Source organism: Hylobates moloch, unplaced genomic scaffold (assembly GCF_009828535.3).
Source record: "Hylobates moloch isolate HMO894 unplaced genomic scaffold, HMol_V3 SCAFFOLD_18, whole genome shotgun sequence".
In the NCBI taxonomy this organism is placed as follows: Eukaryota; Metazoa; Chordata; class Mammalia; order Primates; family Hylobatidae; genus Hylobates; species Hylobates moloch.
The window spans coordinates 59,145,130-59,161,572 of NW_026652293.1; the positions used below are offsets into that span (position 1 = coordinate 59,145,130).

General features: G+C 43.9%; 1 protein-coding gene and 1 pseudogene across 1 annotated transcript in view; both read right to left on the bottom strand.

The window, feature by feature from the left end:
* ACBD3 (acyl-CoA binding domain containing 3) overlaps positions 1-12,254 on the bottom strand; it is a 45,395-nt gene extending 33,141 nt beyond the window's left edge. Inside the window, exon 1 of the mRNA XM_032136747.2 lies at positions 11,896-12,254. Within this exon, the coding sequence (XP_031992638.1) occupies positions 11,896-12,181 (286 nt within the window). The 5' untranslated portion in view covers positions 12,182-12,254. The remainder of the gene's footprint in view (positions 1-11,895) is intronic.
* Positions 12,255-14,369: 2,115 nt separating this feature from the next.
* On the bottom strand, positions 14,370-14,724 carry LOC116457510 (large ribosomal subunit protein eL34-like; annotated as a pseudogene).
* Positions 14,725-16,443: the final 1,719 nt, after the last annotated feature.

Here is a 16,443-nt window from a genome sequence, read left to right on the forward strand (position 1 = left end):
TGAATGGGAAGCTGGGCGCAGTGGCTCAGGCCTGTAATCCCAGCACTTTGGGAGGCCAAGGCAGGTGGATCACCTGAGGTCGGGAGTTCGAGACCAGCCTGACCAACATAAGGATGAATAATGTTTCAAAATTCCGAGATTTTTCCAATCTAGACTTTTATGCCCAATCAAATAAATCAAAAGTGACAGTAAAACAAACATATTTTTGGAAAGGCGTGGCCTCATGCACTCTTTTCACAGGAAGATATTAAGGGGTGTGAATTTCCAAAGTAATGGAACAAATAAAAACAACAACAAAGGAAAATAAGTGATTCAGAGAAAACAGAATCTAACACAATAGGAAAAGGTGAAGGTAATTTCCAGGATGACAGTTGGACAGCCAACTTAACTAAGTCTTACCACAAACACTAAGACTGGTTCAAGAATTTAAGGACATTTAAGATAGATGTCTTAAAAAAAGGTTTGCATAAGAACAAAAATGTAATCAAAGTGTATAATCTGTTTCAACAATGAATAACATAAAAACAAACAGCAGACAACAATTTCACCACAAAACAAAATTAGGAGTCTGAGAGGAGGAAAGGAGAAAGAGATATAGACATACATTCGAATTTTTTTTTTTTTTTTAAATTAAAGCAGCAGTAGGAAAATGGAAGCAAATACCAGAAGAAACAGTTAAAATAATGGAAAGCCGCTGCTTCTGGGGAGAGGGCCTAGGAAATGGGAAAAACACCAGAAAACAGGTTGATTATTTTTCATTATAAATGTCGTAGTACAATTTCACCTTTTCAGTTGCTCTGGTTTCCATTTTTAATGAAAAGATAAAATGAATAAACTCATGCTCAATTTCAGTAATCAGTTCATAAGCTACTATGACACAAGTGGTGGGCAGAATAATGGCTCCTCAAAGATGTTTAACTTCTGGAACCTGTGAATATGTTAGGTTACTTGCAAAGGCAGAATTAAGGTTCCAGTTGGCCTTTTCCTGAACTACTCATGTGGGCCCAATGTAATCGTAAGGGTCCTTATAAATGGAAGGGGAGAAAGAAGAGTCAGAGATTTGAAGAAGCTATGGTGGCTCTGAAGATGAAGGAAGGAGCATAAACAAAAGCTTGTGGCCGGGTGCGGTGGCTCACGCCTGTAATCCCAGCACTTTGGGAGGCCGAGGCAGGCAGATCATGAGGTCAGGAGTTCAAGACCAGCCTGGCCAACATGGTGAAACCCTGTCTCTACTAAAAATACAACAATTAGCTGGGCATGGTGCACGTGCCTGTATTCCCAGCTATTCGGGGAGCTGAGGCTGGAGAACTGCTTGAACCAGGACCGGGAGGTGGAGGTTGCAGTGACCCAAGATTGTGCCACTGCACTCCAGCCTGGGCTACAGAGTGAGACTCCGTCTCTGGGGGAAAAAAAAAAAAAAGCTTGCAGGTGCTCTCCAGAAGAAACAAAGCCCTACTGACACCTTGATTTTACCCCAACAGGACCTATCTCTAATCTACAGAACGGTAAGAGTGTGTGTGTGGTTTTTTGTTTGCTTTGCTCATGGTCATATTTATTACTACAATTTTTTACACCTTCTTTAACAATAGTTGTGACCCTGGTGGTCTTTGGCAAGAGGACACTCAGAAAAGCACGATTTAACTTTTGGTATTATGAGTGAATGAGAAATTACTATCATAAAAACTGTGACTATATGAATATGAAAAGTAAAATATACATGAAGAAAAAATGCCTTAAGTTTTGTGAATACTGACTCACAATGTCAAATAATCAGCAAAATTGTAAAGCTAATTATAAAGTTTATCTGATTCATGACTGTCAATGAGATATTTTTTCTTCTCAGTAAATTAAAAAAAACAATATTTGTTAGTAGATAAATTTTTAGAAATTGCTTTTAACTGCTTTTGAAGAAACATGTCTATCAACTTTGAGGAAAAAGTGTGCACATTATTTTTAATCACATACAATCAAACATAATTGGTAATGTACCGAAGATTACATTCAGCCGTGAGTAACAGGAAACACCCACAATATTCCTGATATGAGGAAAGTGCTTATTCTCACATCAAAGTACTGGGTGAAACCAGTCACTGCACAATGCGGCAGAGGAACAAACTCCCATGTAACTGTTTTTTTTTTTTTTTTTTGAGATGGAGTCTTGCTTTGTTGCTTGAACCGGGACCGGTTCAAGTGGTCCCGGTTGATGCTGGAGTGCAGTGGTGTGCTCTCGGCTCACTGCAAGCCTCCCAGGTTCATGCCATTCTCCTGCCTCAGCCTTCCGAGTAGCTGGGACTACAGGTGGCCACCACCACTCCTGGCATTTTTTTTTTTTTTTTAGTAGAGATGGGGTTTCACCATGTTAGCCAGGATGTCCATCTCCTGAACTCGTAGATCCGCCCGCCTCGGCCTCCCAGAGTGCTGGGATTACAGGCGTGAGCCACCATGCCCAGCCCCATGCAGCTGTTTTTGACAGTACCATTGTAGCTGTCATCTTGAATCAGGAACAGTCAATACCAGTATGAACAGAGGAGTTTACTATACAAATCAGATCTTCTATCAATTTAATCCATAGACTAGGGGAGTCAGATCATCAGAGGATATTCCCAACCATGAGAGTCTGAACAGGTTGTCCAGTACACGTTAGGGCTTGCAGGAAAATCTTAAGTGCAGATGGATTTTTAGTATGAGTTGTTTTAAGCCACCATTTTTTTTTTTTTAGACGGCATCTTGCTCTGTAGCCCAGGCTGGAGTGCAGTGGCACGATCTCACTCACTGCAACCTCTGCTTCCCAGGTTCATGTGATTCTCCCACCTCAGCCTCCTGAGTAGCTGGGGCTAAAGGTATAAGCCACCAAGCCCGGCTAATTTTTGTGGGTTTTTTTGCAGAGATGGAGTTTCCCCATATTGCCCAGGCTGGTCTGGAACTCCTGAGCTCAGTGATCCACCTGCCTCAACCTCCCAAAGTGCTGGGATTACAGATGTGAGCCACTACACCCAGCCCAAGCCAATAAATTTGTGGTAATTTGTTACAAGAGCAATAGGAAACTAACATGATATACAAAACACATTTTTCAGGCAATTAAAAACAGATTAACGGGATCTACATTATGTTCTTACTAAACTTACAAGCATTTAGCTTTACAGTTCAAATAGGACAGCATAATTTGATACCAAGTCCAAAGCTCTGAAAGATTACAATTAAGTCCCTCCCACCTGAAATTAAGTATACAAATGACTATTAGGGGCTGGGCGCGGTGGCTCACGCCTGTAATCCCAGCATTTTGGGAGGCCGAGGCGGGCGGATCATCAGATCAGGAGATCGAGATCATCCTGGCTAACATGGTAAAACCCCGTCTCTACTAAAAATACAAAAAAAAAAAAAAAAAAATTAGCCGGGCATGGTGGCGGGCACCTGTAGTCCCAGCTACTCGGGAGGCTGAGGCAGGAAAATGGTGTGAACCTGGAAGGCAGAGCTTGCAGTGAGCCCAGACTGCGCCACTGCACTCCATCCTGGGCGACAGAGTGAGACTCCGTCTCAAAATGGCTAACATGGTAAAACCCCGTCTCTACTAAAAATACAAAAAAAAAAAAAAAAAATTAGCCGGGCATGGTGGCGGGCACCTGTAGTCCCAGCTACTCGGGAGGCTGAGGCAGGAAAATGGTGTGAACCTGGAAGGCAGAGCTTGCAGTGAGCCCAGACTGCGCCACTGCACTCCATCCTGGGCGACAGAGTGAGACTCCGTCTCAAAAAAAAAAAAAAAAAGACTATTAGGCTCACACCTCAATTGCTATCTTATAGGAGAAATCATATTTTTTCTCTTCTCTCTGGAGGCAAAGGAAAGTACCAAATTATTTCAATGTCCCTTCTAGCCTTCATTTAATGAAAGAAGGCCATAAAATCTATGGCGTGGAAGGGATATTAAAGATAGGTGATTGAATTGCAAACTAAATCTCAAATCCTCTCTACAATATCCACCCAGCAATTGCTAACCTATGCTTGAATACTTCCTGGTGATAAGAACTCACTGTCCCAAAGCAGTCTAATCCATCTTTGAATAGTTGTGATTCTTAGCTCTTTATTCTGAGGTGCTATCTCTCAACTCCATCCACAGGGTTTATTTCCTGTCCTCACCATTAACTAAAACACATCTAACTAATTAGACCTCAAGAAAGTCACAAAATACATATTGTGTTTGCCCTGAGTTCTCTATTCTCTTGGCTAAATATTCCCAGCGTAGTCAATCTTATACCTCAAATTTAAATTTAATTCCCAGCTCTGCTATTAAGTATATAACATGGACAAGTTATTTAATCTTTTGAAATCTGTTTTGTTATCAATAAAACAAATACTGCTCCTTAGGGTTCATGTGAGGGTTAGAAATGTGTACCAAAATCTTGGTACAGTGCCTGCATAGGGCAGACACCGACTAAACAGCAGCCATTATGATAATAATGGCAGGGATTTGAATTCCCACTAGGTACAAGTTGCTCTCTTCTGAATGAGTTCCATTTTGTTTTTAACCCTAAAGGATGATGCCTCAAACAAGCAGTATCCAGGGCTTGTTTCAGGTGCACTCCTTGGTACAGAGGAGAGCAGGACTATCTCTCTCTTTCCCTCATCCTAGGTACCATATTTCCACCAAAGCAGCCTCAGATCAAATCTGTTTTATTTCATGGCCATATCACACTGTTGCCTCACAGAGAATACACTTTGATTAAAATCCATCTTTTAGAAATATTAAAACTGGGCCAGGCGTGGTGGTTCATGCCTGTAATCCCAGTACTTTGAGAGGCCGGGTGGGCGGATCACCTGAGGTTGGGAGTTTGGGACCAGCCTGACCCAACATGGAGAAACCCCATCTCTACTAAAAATACAAAAATTAGCCGAGTGTGGTGGTGCACACCTGTAATTCCAAATACTTGGGAGGCTGAGGCAGGAGGCGGAGGTTGCAGTGAGCCAAGATCACACCATTGCACTCTAGCCTGGGCACCAAGAGTGAAACTCCATCTCCAAAAAAAAAAAACAAATATTAAAACTGAAAAACCAACCGGGTGCAGTGGCTCTCACCTGTAATTCCAGCACTTTGGGAGGCCGAGGTGGGTGGATCACGAGGTCAGGATTTCAAGACCAGCCTAGCCAACATAGTGAAACCCTGTCTCTACTAAAAATACAAAGATTAGCTGGGTGGGGTGGCACGTGCCTGTAGTCCCAGCTACTCGGGAGGCTGAGGCAAGAGAATCGTCTGAACCCAGGAGGCGGAGGTTGCAGTAAGCCAAGACTGGGCCATTGCACTCCAGCCTGGGCAACAGAGCAAGACTTTGTCTCCAAAAAAAAAACGGGTAATACAATGCAGTATTCCTAAATCAATGAGTAGGAAACACTCTGGGAATTGCCTAACATATACTAACTGCTTAGTAGAAGTTTTAAGACTTCCCCTCCATTAACTCAAAACATCCATAATCAATTCTCAGAAGTACCTCCTTTTCAACAACATAAGCAGCCACAAAAATACCAATAGCCAGGCATTCTGCTAAGAGTTTATATATACAATTTCTTATAATTCCTAAAACAACCCTTTGAGTACAGGAAAGCACAAAACGTTAACAAAATTAAGTGGTAGAGCAAGGAAAACACACCCTAAAGAGTGTTGACTCCAGAGCTTACCTTTCTAAATACTGATTCACAGTAGCTCTTGTATTAGTTAACTGATAAAACATCTGCTCCTGGGCATTGGCTACACTGTCCACTTTGTGAAAACTCATCAAACTACACACTTAGTATTTGTGTACTTTAGTGCACTGCATGTGTGATAAAGGGAAGCCTCAGGAAAATGTTAAAATCACTTACATTAAAAACATATACACACTGGGCACAGTGGCTCACACCTGTAATTCTAGCACTTTGGGAGGCCAAGGCAGGTGGATTACCTGAGGTCAGGAGCTCGAGACCAGCCTAACATGGTGAAACCCCGTCTGTACTAAAAATACAAAAATTAGCCAGGCGTAGTGGCATGTGCCTGTAATCCCAGCTACTCGGGAGGCTGAGGCAGGAGAATTGCTTGAACCCAGGAGGCGGACGTTGCAGTGAGCTGAGATTGCGCCATTGCACTCCAGCCTGGGTGACAGAGTGAGACTCCACCTCAAAAACAAACAAACAAACAAACAAAAAAAACAAAAAAAAAAGGACAACAACAACACATACACATCCCTGAATCCAGTCAAAAGAAAGTTTTGGTTCAGCTCAAATTTAACATGAACTTGGTGGCTATAATTGTTTTTCTGTCTTACATCTGTCTCTCTTAGGTCTATATATCCTCCTACAGTATTACATACTTATGTCTAAAGGTAAAGATAATAAAAGGGAAAAAGAACTCTAATAGATGTTCCATAGTAACAAACTTGAAATTATCTGAGGATAGACCACTGAAGTCCAGGAGGCACACTAATTATGTATGTTTCCAATGAATAAAGTATAGCTGTACAGCATTTTAAAACATTAAGGAAGCCATTCATAAATGCTCTTGTAGTTGCCTATGTTTAAAGAAGACAAGAGGAAATGGAACCATTTCAGTTGTCCATCTGATTGCTATCATTAATATAATTCTCTCCCAACATATAATACTCTGCTATCAGTAACATAATTGGGCATAATCAATAGCAATGCTAGTAGAATTAACTATTCCATAAAGAAAATGAGTCCAAGACTTACCTTCCAAATAACTGAGGGGCCTGAGGCAGGATCCTTAACTCAGAAATGGGGTTAATACCCTTACAGAAGGCCTCTTGGAGGATTAAACAAAATAATATATACACAGTTTTTGGCATAGTACCTGAGATTTAGTAAACATCTACTCAGTAACTACTGACAATTATTACTCTGAAATTTTAAATTAATGTAAACAATCTACCAGCTTAATGTAATACAGTAATAAAGTATTGGAGAAGGAAAAGTCCACCCCAAATAACTCTAAAAACCAAAATACAATTCCCCAGGTCAACTCCATCCAAGAAGTATAAAGGCCATAATAAAACGAACCCACTGGATTCCTGTGGGTCCTTAACCCATGGAGATAAGAAAACCTAGCTTAACATTGCTAAAATAGAACTGGGCAACTCTGGCCGGGTGTGGTAGCTCATGCCTGTAATCCCAGCACTTTGAGAGGCCAAGGCGGGTGAATCGCTTGAGCTCAGGAGCTCAAGACCAGCTGGGCAACAAAGCGAGGCCTCTGTCTCTATAAAAAATACAAAAATTGGCCGGGCGCGGTGGCTCACGCTTGTAATCCCAGCACTTTGGGAGGCCGAGGCGGGCGGATCACGAGGTCAGGAGATCGAGACCAGGGTGAAACCCCGTCTCTACTAAAAATACAAAAAAATTAGCCGAGAGGCGTGGTGGCGAGCGCCTGTAGCCTGTGCCACTGCGGAGAGGCTGAGGCAGGAGAATGGCGTGAACCCGGGAGGCGGAGCTTGCAGTGAGCCGGGATTGCGCCACTGCACTCCAGCCTGGGCGACCGAGCAAGACTCCGTCTCAAAAAAAAAAAAAAAAAAAAAAAAAAAAAAAATACAAAAATTAGCCGGGCGTGGTGGCTCGTGCCTATGGTCCCGGCCACACAGGAGGATAAGGTGGGAGGATGGCTTGAGCCTCGGAGGCATAGGCTGCAGTGAGCCAAGATCGCACCACTGCCCTCTAGCCTGCGTAAAAAAACCAGACTGTCTTAAAAAAAAAAAAAGAATTGAGCAACTTTGCTCCTCCCTTTAAAAACCTCCAGTGGTTCCTCATCTTCTAATTTACTGACAAAAAGGCCGAACTATTAATATTTACATGGCCAGGCACGGTGGTTCACGCCTGTAATCCCAGCGCTTTGGAAGGCCGAGGTGGGCAGATCATTTGGGGTCAGTTCAAGACCAGACTGGTCAACATGGTGAAACCCCATCTCTATTAATAATAGAAAAATTAGCTGGGCGTGGTGGCACAACCTGTAAGCTTAGCTACTCAGGAGGCTGAGGCAGGAGAATCGCATGAACCCAGGAGGCAGAGGTTGCAGGGAGCAGAGATCACGCCACTGCATTCTAGCCTGGGTGACAGAGCGAGACTCCGTCTCAGAAAAAAAAAAATTACAATGGCATGTAAGTCCTTCCAAGATTTGAACTCAGTTACCTTCCCAGCTCTCTCCATCAAACTGCTTTCTATTTTCCACTGCGCAAACACACATACTTTGCCTTTTCATGGCTCTCAGCCTTCCCCCACTCTGGAATGGCATCTGCTCCCTCAGTCCTCCACACTGTATTGGCAGTTGTCACTGGGTCCTTAACTCCTCTTTTGGACTCTAAGCAAAAGATAATGTACTATTCATTTATAATTGTAACCTAATACAAAACTATCCATACTGAGGAGACAATAATGTCTGAAATTTAGATGGTAAAATGCTAACTTACATTTACCCATATCTTCATCTATTTTACTTTTACTGCCATAAAAAATTAAGAATAGTTGACATAATCGATTCAGTCACTGGTCTATTACCACCCTGACAAGGATGGAATAAGAAATAGGGCTTGTCATTTCCAATCCAAGCTATTTGCAATGGAAAAATATATCCATGCTTTCAAGATTTGTATTTATTTCACAGTGGAAGAGAAAATGTAATGTTCTTTCCTTTATTTATTTATTTATTTTTTGAGACGGAGTCTCGCTCTGTCGCCCAGGCTGGAGTGCAGTGGTGCAATCTCGGCTCACTGCAAGCTCCACCTCGATGGTTCAAGTGATTCTCCTGCCTCAGCCTCCCAAGTAGCTGGGACTATAGGCGCCCGCCACCACGCCCGGCTAATTTTTTGTATTTTTAGTAAAGATGAGATTTCACCGTGTTAGCCAGGGTGGTCTCGATCTCCTGACCTTGTGATCCCCCCGCCTTGGCCTCCCAAAGTGCTGAGATTACAGGCAAAAGCTACCGCACCCGGCCGAAAATGTAATGTTATTTCTAATTCTCGTGAGATACTGGTACAAAACCATAGAATAGCGATTAAAAGTCCTTGCAAGACTGACAAAACACCAAGTGTTCCACTAGAAAAATCCACACATTAAAACAAAGGTGCCGGGCGCGGTGGCTCACGCCTATAATCCTAACACTTTGGGAGGCCAAGGCGGGCAGATCACCTGAGGTCGGCAGTTCGAGACCAGCGTGGAGAAACCCCGTCTCTACTAGAAATACAAAATTAGCTGGGCGTGGTGGCACATGCCTGTAATCCCAGCTACTCGGGAGGCTGAGGCAGGAGAATCACTTGAACCCTATAGGCGGAGGTTGCAGTGAGCCGGATCGTGCCATTGCACTCTAGCCTGCGCAACAAGAATCAAACTCTGCCTAGAAAAAAAAAAAAAAAAACAGGCCGGGCACGGTGGCTCACACCTGTAATCCCAACACTTTGGGAGGCTGATGCACGTGGATCACGAGGTCAGGAGATAGAGACCATCCTGGCTAACATGGTGAAACCCCGTCTCTACGAAAAATACAAAAAATTAGCTGGGCGTGGTGGCGGGCACCTGTAGTCCCAGCTACTTGGGAGGCTGAGGCAGGAGAATGGCATGAACCCGGGAGGCGGAGATTGCAGTGAGCCCCGAGATCGTGCCACTGCACTCCAGCCTGGGCGACAGGGTGAGACTCCCTCTCAAAAAACAACAACAACAACAACAACAACAACAACAACAACAACAAAGGCAGCATTACTTGGCTCACTCCACATTCCATAATTCTTCTGACTGCTTTTACATCCTTCCCTTTCTTTTGTCAGTTAGTGTCTCATATACTAACAGTCTCCAATGATACATGCAGAAAGGTAGCTTTTAATTGCTACACAGCTATTTCTCCTTTTTAGTACCTGGACATTGCTTTGAGAACTTAATTTAGGAAGTGAGTGAACCACACCTATCAGTGTAGCTTTATTCTCTAAGGTGACTAACACCTAGGCCCCAAGTTATAAGTTTCCCAAGGATTCCTACCACTCAAGACACATGTTAAAATAATCTGTTAGGTTTAGACCACTGAATCTTAAATCTGAGACATCATATTTCATCAAATCCAGCTCCCTTTATACATGAAACTGAGTCTGGAAAAGTTAATTGTCTAGTTTACAAGGTAACTAGAATCCAGAGCTTCCTGACTCTCCAAACAATGCTAAGTGTACTACATATTATAGTGTTGTAATCTTTCTTTTTCTTGAGACAGAATTCCACTTTGTCGCCCAGGATGGAGTGCAGTGGCATGATCTCGGCTCACTGCAACCTCTGCCTCCCAGATTGAAGTGATTCTTTTTTTTTTTTTAGACGGAGTTTTGCTCTTGTCGCCCAGGCTGGAGTACAGTGGTGCCATCTTGGCTCACTGCAACCTCCGCCTCCCGGGTTCAAGTGATTCTCTTGCCTCAGCCTCCCTCAGTCCTGCAACAGAGCAGGACTCCAGCACAAAAAAAAAAAAAAAAAAAAAAAGGAATTAGTTCATTTCTACTCTTACTCTCTGCTACAATATACTTTACTGAAAAATAAGTTCCAAGAATAAAAATGTAAGATGGAATGTAGCTATATGAGTTGTACAAAAACTACCTGATTTTTATAAAGTGGTACTATATCATCACTACAGCAAACTCTAAATTCAAGCCGGTGATCTAAAAGTCAAATGATCCAAAACCCATTAGCCATTACCAATTCCCCAAGCTAGTTAGTACACAGAGGGCTCAACTCAATGTGCAGTGACCCCGAATATATCATTGAATGTGAAATGATCAAATGTTCTGGAAAATTTATAAAACATTCACTAGTTTGCACAATTAAAGTTATTTTGAGAGAAAACAACTTCCGTGTGTATCATTACATTGAACTACTCAACTTCAGCTAGTAAAATATGTACTCTAAAAGGTACTCCCTCCCTCTGGGGAAAGTGTCACAAATATGCTGTTCTGGAATGTACGTGGAACCTAGCAACCACTTTTAAAGTTTCATTTGCTGATGTCCCTCCCTGTCCATTCGCCCTACAAGACTAAGTATCTTTCAGAATCAAACTAACGGGCTTTTCATCAGTTTTTCCCACTGACAAAAATCATGTGACTGGTCTCTCCACCATTTGACTAAGTGAATCACCCAATTAAAAAAAAAAAATCCACACACTACAATCTTGCTCTAAGACAAGAGACATTTAACAATTAATTATGCGAAAAGCACAGAAGGTACTGTTAGGCCTGACTCTGAGAATTCACTCTTGCACATTGCTTACAATGTAGAATTTTAACCACCTAGAAGTTACTAGAACATAGTGGACATCTCTCCTCAAGAGTTTGACAAGCCGGAGGGGATGATGAGCTTAACACTTTACTTCCTCCTCTCTGCCACATCAATCTGCCAGGGGATCAAGTCCTATTCCAGTTTATGGTTCCCAAGAATGGCTGGAAAGGCTATGTATGGAACCTCTTGACAGATTTCTTCCACTAAGGGTAAAAATCGGCAGGCCCTGATGTGACAAGCCATGGGAAACAGGAAAAGAAAAGCGTCAGTTGAAAAAATAATAATAATAAAAGGCAATCCCAGAATGGGATCCTTTGGAAGAAAGTGGGCTCATTCTTCCGCCGGGGCTCCTGGAAATCCCAGAAGCTAAATCAGGTAAAATGTCCCGGTAACCGCTGGGAGGCGGGACATGACTGCTCAACCAAGGTTGCAGGCCCGTCAGGGGTGTGAGCTAGTGGCCAAGCGGGTAGTGACAAACTTCGGGTACCCCCAAGGAAGGAACCCCGCTTGAGTCACCACAGCCCAGTATGAGTGGGTGAGGGCAAGTCTAGTCCAGTCACCCTGGGGACCACAGCCCATGCCGGGCTCCCGGGGCCGGGCATAAGCGGCGGGGGTGGGGCTGGCACGGCTCACCTTTGAAGAAGCGCAGTGCCAGGCCGTACAACTCCTCCAGGCCGAAACCCCAGCGCTGCTCCAGCCGCCGCGCCTCCTCCGCCGCGCCCCCAGCCGCCGCCTCCCCGGACTCGGGCTGCTCTCCTGAGGCGCCCGGGCCGCGACCGGATCCGGGTGGCGAGGGCGGTGGCAGCGGTGGCGGCAGCAGCGGGGCGCCCTCCGCGCCAGGTCGCTCCTCCGGGTCCGGGCTGAGCGTGAGGCCGTCGACGGACACCTCGAGTCGCTCTGCGTTCAGCACCGCCGCCATCTCCGGCTGCACCTCCTCGGTGGGGACAGGCGGCGGCCACGTATCGACTTCCTGCTGACCTCTGACCTCCGCTTACCGACACCGGAACTTCCGCTGCTGAGGAGGCTGGAGGGCTGCGGGAGAGGGGCTGAGGCCTGGTGCTTCACCCCCTCCGGAACCGTCAGTTGCCCTGGCTCCGCGACCACCCTTCAGGCTCCCCACCTCCCGTTGGTCCCGAGCTCCCCTCCCCACCACCCCATCCTTTCGGATCCCAGTTGTTCCAGGTGGGCGGGTGCTACCACCCCCACCGCTCGGTTCGGTGCTGCGGCTGTCAGTGCCCAGCAGGGGCGGGGTCAGTGGAGCCCCGCGCGGGAGTCGGAGCAGGGAGGATTTACGAGGTCGGCCAGCACCCAACCCTCCAGGTCAGAAGCCCTTCACGTTTTCAGGGGCTTGCGTGGTTGGCAGAGCTCTTTTGCCCACCACCATCTCGTTTGGCCTTCACAGCAACTCTAAGGAAATGCAGAGCAAATTCCCAATTTTTTTAAAAGGGGAAACTGAGACTGCAGAGAAATTGAGTGACTTTGAGGTTGCAGACGGGGCTGATCCTGGTTTTGCAGGAAGCGCAGCTCATACAATTTGTGGGGACCCTCATTAGGAAAGAGTACAAAAAGTTACACGCAGAAGGGTAGGAAAGTGAATGTATATTTAGAAAGAGAAAGAAATAGCAAATGACATTTTAAAAGTTAACAAAACCCACAAACATCACACACATAACCGTAATATTTTCATTGACTGCCTGATATTCTTATACAGGGCGTCCGAGAGCCCAGAAACCTATTTTTTTCTAAAACATTGAAGTCGCCCCGGACATTAGGTATATTCACCTGTTTCCAGACTTTGGGAGCACCATTTATGATCATTTTTCCCACCTTTGTTTTGGCCGCGTACTTTTGATTGCCTTTTCCTATAATAATTATTTTGTAACTTTTTTGGTTTTGGAGATAGTCTTGCTGTGCCACCCAGGCTGGAGTGTAGTGGTGCAATTTCGGTTCACTGCAACTTCTGCCTCCAGGGTTCAAGCAACTCTCCTGCCTCAGCCTCCCGAGTAGCTGGGATTATAGGTGCCCGCCACCATGCCCTGCTAATTTTTGTAAATTTAGTAGAGTCAGGGTTTCTCCATGTTGGCCAGGCTGGTCTCAAACTCCTGACCTTATGTGATCTGCCCACCTCAGCCTCCCCAAAGTGCTGGGATTACAGGTGAGAGCCACCGTGCCCAGCCTATTTGGTAATTTTCTATAAAGAAAAGAAAAAGATCAGTCTTTTCTCCAGCATGGCTGATTAAATTTGTTTCTTAATAATTGTTTATAAGTTTATTTTAGCATCACAACTCATTACTGATATTGTTACGTACTTTTTTAAGGTTATTTTTCAGTTTGGGAAACCTCTCTCGTTTCATAGATGTGCTATGAAATTTTATGGCCGTTTGGCTGCTTCAGTGACAATTTTGTGTGTGGTTTTTACTGAAGCCCTAGAGAGTTTTTTTTGTTTTTTTTTTTGTTTGTTTATTTGTTTGTTTTTGAGACGGAGTCTCTCTCTGTCGCCCAGGCTGGAGTGCAGTGGCGCAATCTTGGCTCACTGCAAGCTCCGCCTCCCGGGTTCACGCCATTCTCCTGCCTCAGCCTCCTGAGTAGCTGGGACTACAGCTGCCCGCCACCATGCCCGGCTAATTTTTTTGTATTTTTAGTAGAGACGGGGTTTCACCGTGTTAGCCAGGATGGTCTCCATCTCCTGACCTCATGATCTGCCCACCTCGGCCTCCCAAAGTGCTGGGATTACAGGCGTGAGCCACCGCGCCCGGCCGAGAGTTTTTTCAGGACAAGATTTGTATGCTACATTCAGACAGCATCTGATCCATTACAGTGGATGAGACATATAACTTCACATACAGACAGACTCACTGTAGTACAACTGTAAGTTTATGTCCCATAAACATAGGGATTCTAATCTATTCCCTTTTGCGTGATTCACATGAAAACAAGTAACAAGTATGGTGCAGTTATAATTGCAGATATGACTTAGATTCTCAGTGAGTGAGAACCTTCATTTTGATTAGTCATTGAGAGAATTGATCCCTGTCCTTATAATTTTCCACTTCTGTTGGTTGGAAGCATATTTTTAAGTCTTTTAATTACTCAAAAAAGCTTCATTTTTATTTAGCTTTCTGACCCTGTGCTTGTGCCTTCAACACTCTCACAATGATTTTCTTTTCCTCGATTAGGAAAACATGCTTGATCCTGTCACGAACACATATAGCACACGTGGAACCACCATAGGCCCTGCTGACATGGTTTTTTGTGTTTTGGACAATCTCATAAGAACTTTGGGTCTTACAGCACGAACCCCTTGAAGTCTGCTTGGGTACACACCGCAGTAGATTTTGGTGCTTTCCCAGCCTTCTTGGTATAAAGGTAAGCAATTCTATTACCAGGGATTGAGGACAGCCTAGTTTTATTAGAAGCTGTGTTGTAGGAAAGCCTACAACAGTATGTCAAACGCTGGACCATTCTGTGTGCCTATAGACAACGTTCCCAGAAGAGGAAAAAGAGTGGAAGAATTTTACTAGCTCTTTCTTCTCTTTCAAACCTTGTTGCTCCTCCACTACCCAAGTGCTTCCTGTGTCAGGCAACATAGGGTTCCTTCGCCCTCTGGCCTTGCACTTTTGTGACATGATGCTGGCTGAATTGACATAATGGGCAGTAGGTATGTTCCAGAAAGCCATTCCTACACTCATGGTGAACAATAATTTAACAACATGCAGAAGTGACTGCAAACCACTTAAATGCATGCCACTAACCCCAAATTAAATGTATCCCTATTCATTGTCCCCTTAGCCAAATCCCCCACAAAGCCTATAGCCATTTCAATACCTCCTAACCAGAGGAGGACGATGAAGGGAAGTTAGAAACGAAGACAGAGGTCTTAAATATCTTACTCTGAAAACTGTTACAGAAGCGTATACTGCTAAGGCCGCTCTAAGGGCCTTGGGAGGGGCCTGTGTAAGCAAGGGGCCCTGAAACTTGAGCTTCATTAACTTTATGGTAAACCCACTTCTAGTTGTTGAGGACTAAAAACTAATTCTACTACTCTAAGGTCTGTGTTCTTCCCACTTAGCTTGGATCTTTATATTTAGCTTTCATTAGCTTAAAAATATGCATATTATGTGCCCAACCTTCAAAATGTTATTTATATATATATATATATACACACACATATATTTATATGTAATATATATGTAATAAAAAAATATATATATATATATATATATATTCCCCTGTGTTTAGCTCAGTGTTCTACCTTTAACATTCAATAACTGTTGGGATGATAATGAGTAGGGTAAATATAACCCTTCTTCATGAAATGATGGATTCTGTTTTCCAAGTTTTCACAATAAGCATTTCTTTTGTAATCAGAAAAAAGAGGTTATTTAAAAAAAAGTATACAGTAATTATTAAAACCTATAGAATATACCTAGGAAGGTAGGTAAAATATGGTAATTAATTAATTACATGGACTTTTTATACAAAAATTAGCCGGGAATGGTGGTAGGCACCTGTAATCCCAGCTACTCAGGAGGCTAAGGTAGGAGAATTGCTTGAACCTGAGCGGTGGAGGTTGCAGTGAGCCGAGATCGCACCACTGTGCTCCAGCCTGGGTGATGGAGAGAGACTCTGTCTCAGAAAAAGACATACATTAAAAAAAATTATATGGACTTTTTTGTTGTTTTGTAATTTAACATATTGAATATGCTTGGAAAACCCAAACATCCTCCAGACCAAACATCTGAACCCCTTGCTAATAGAACCATCAAGGGCAATTGTGTAGGTGGTTGCCCTTAATGACTCAAAACATTAGGGGTTGGCACAGTGCATCATGCCTGTAATCCCAGCACTTTGGGAGGCTGAGGCAGGAGGATTGTTTGAGCCCAGGAGTTTGAGAACAGCCTGGGCAGCATAGGAAGACCCTGTCTCTACAAAAAATAAAAAATTAGCTGGGCATGGTGGCATGTGTTGGGAGGCTGAGGTGGAAGGATCACTTGAGCCTGGGAGGTCAAGGCTACAGTAAGCTGTGATGGCATCACTGCATTCCAGCCTGGGCAACAGAATGAGACCCTGTTTCTAAAAAATAAAATTAAAAAATTAGAGAATATAACTTCCCTTTAACAGTTCACTGTGGGAGATGAGTTCCAGACAGGCTTACCTGAATGTCTTATTAAACTGCAGATT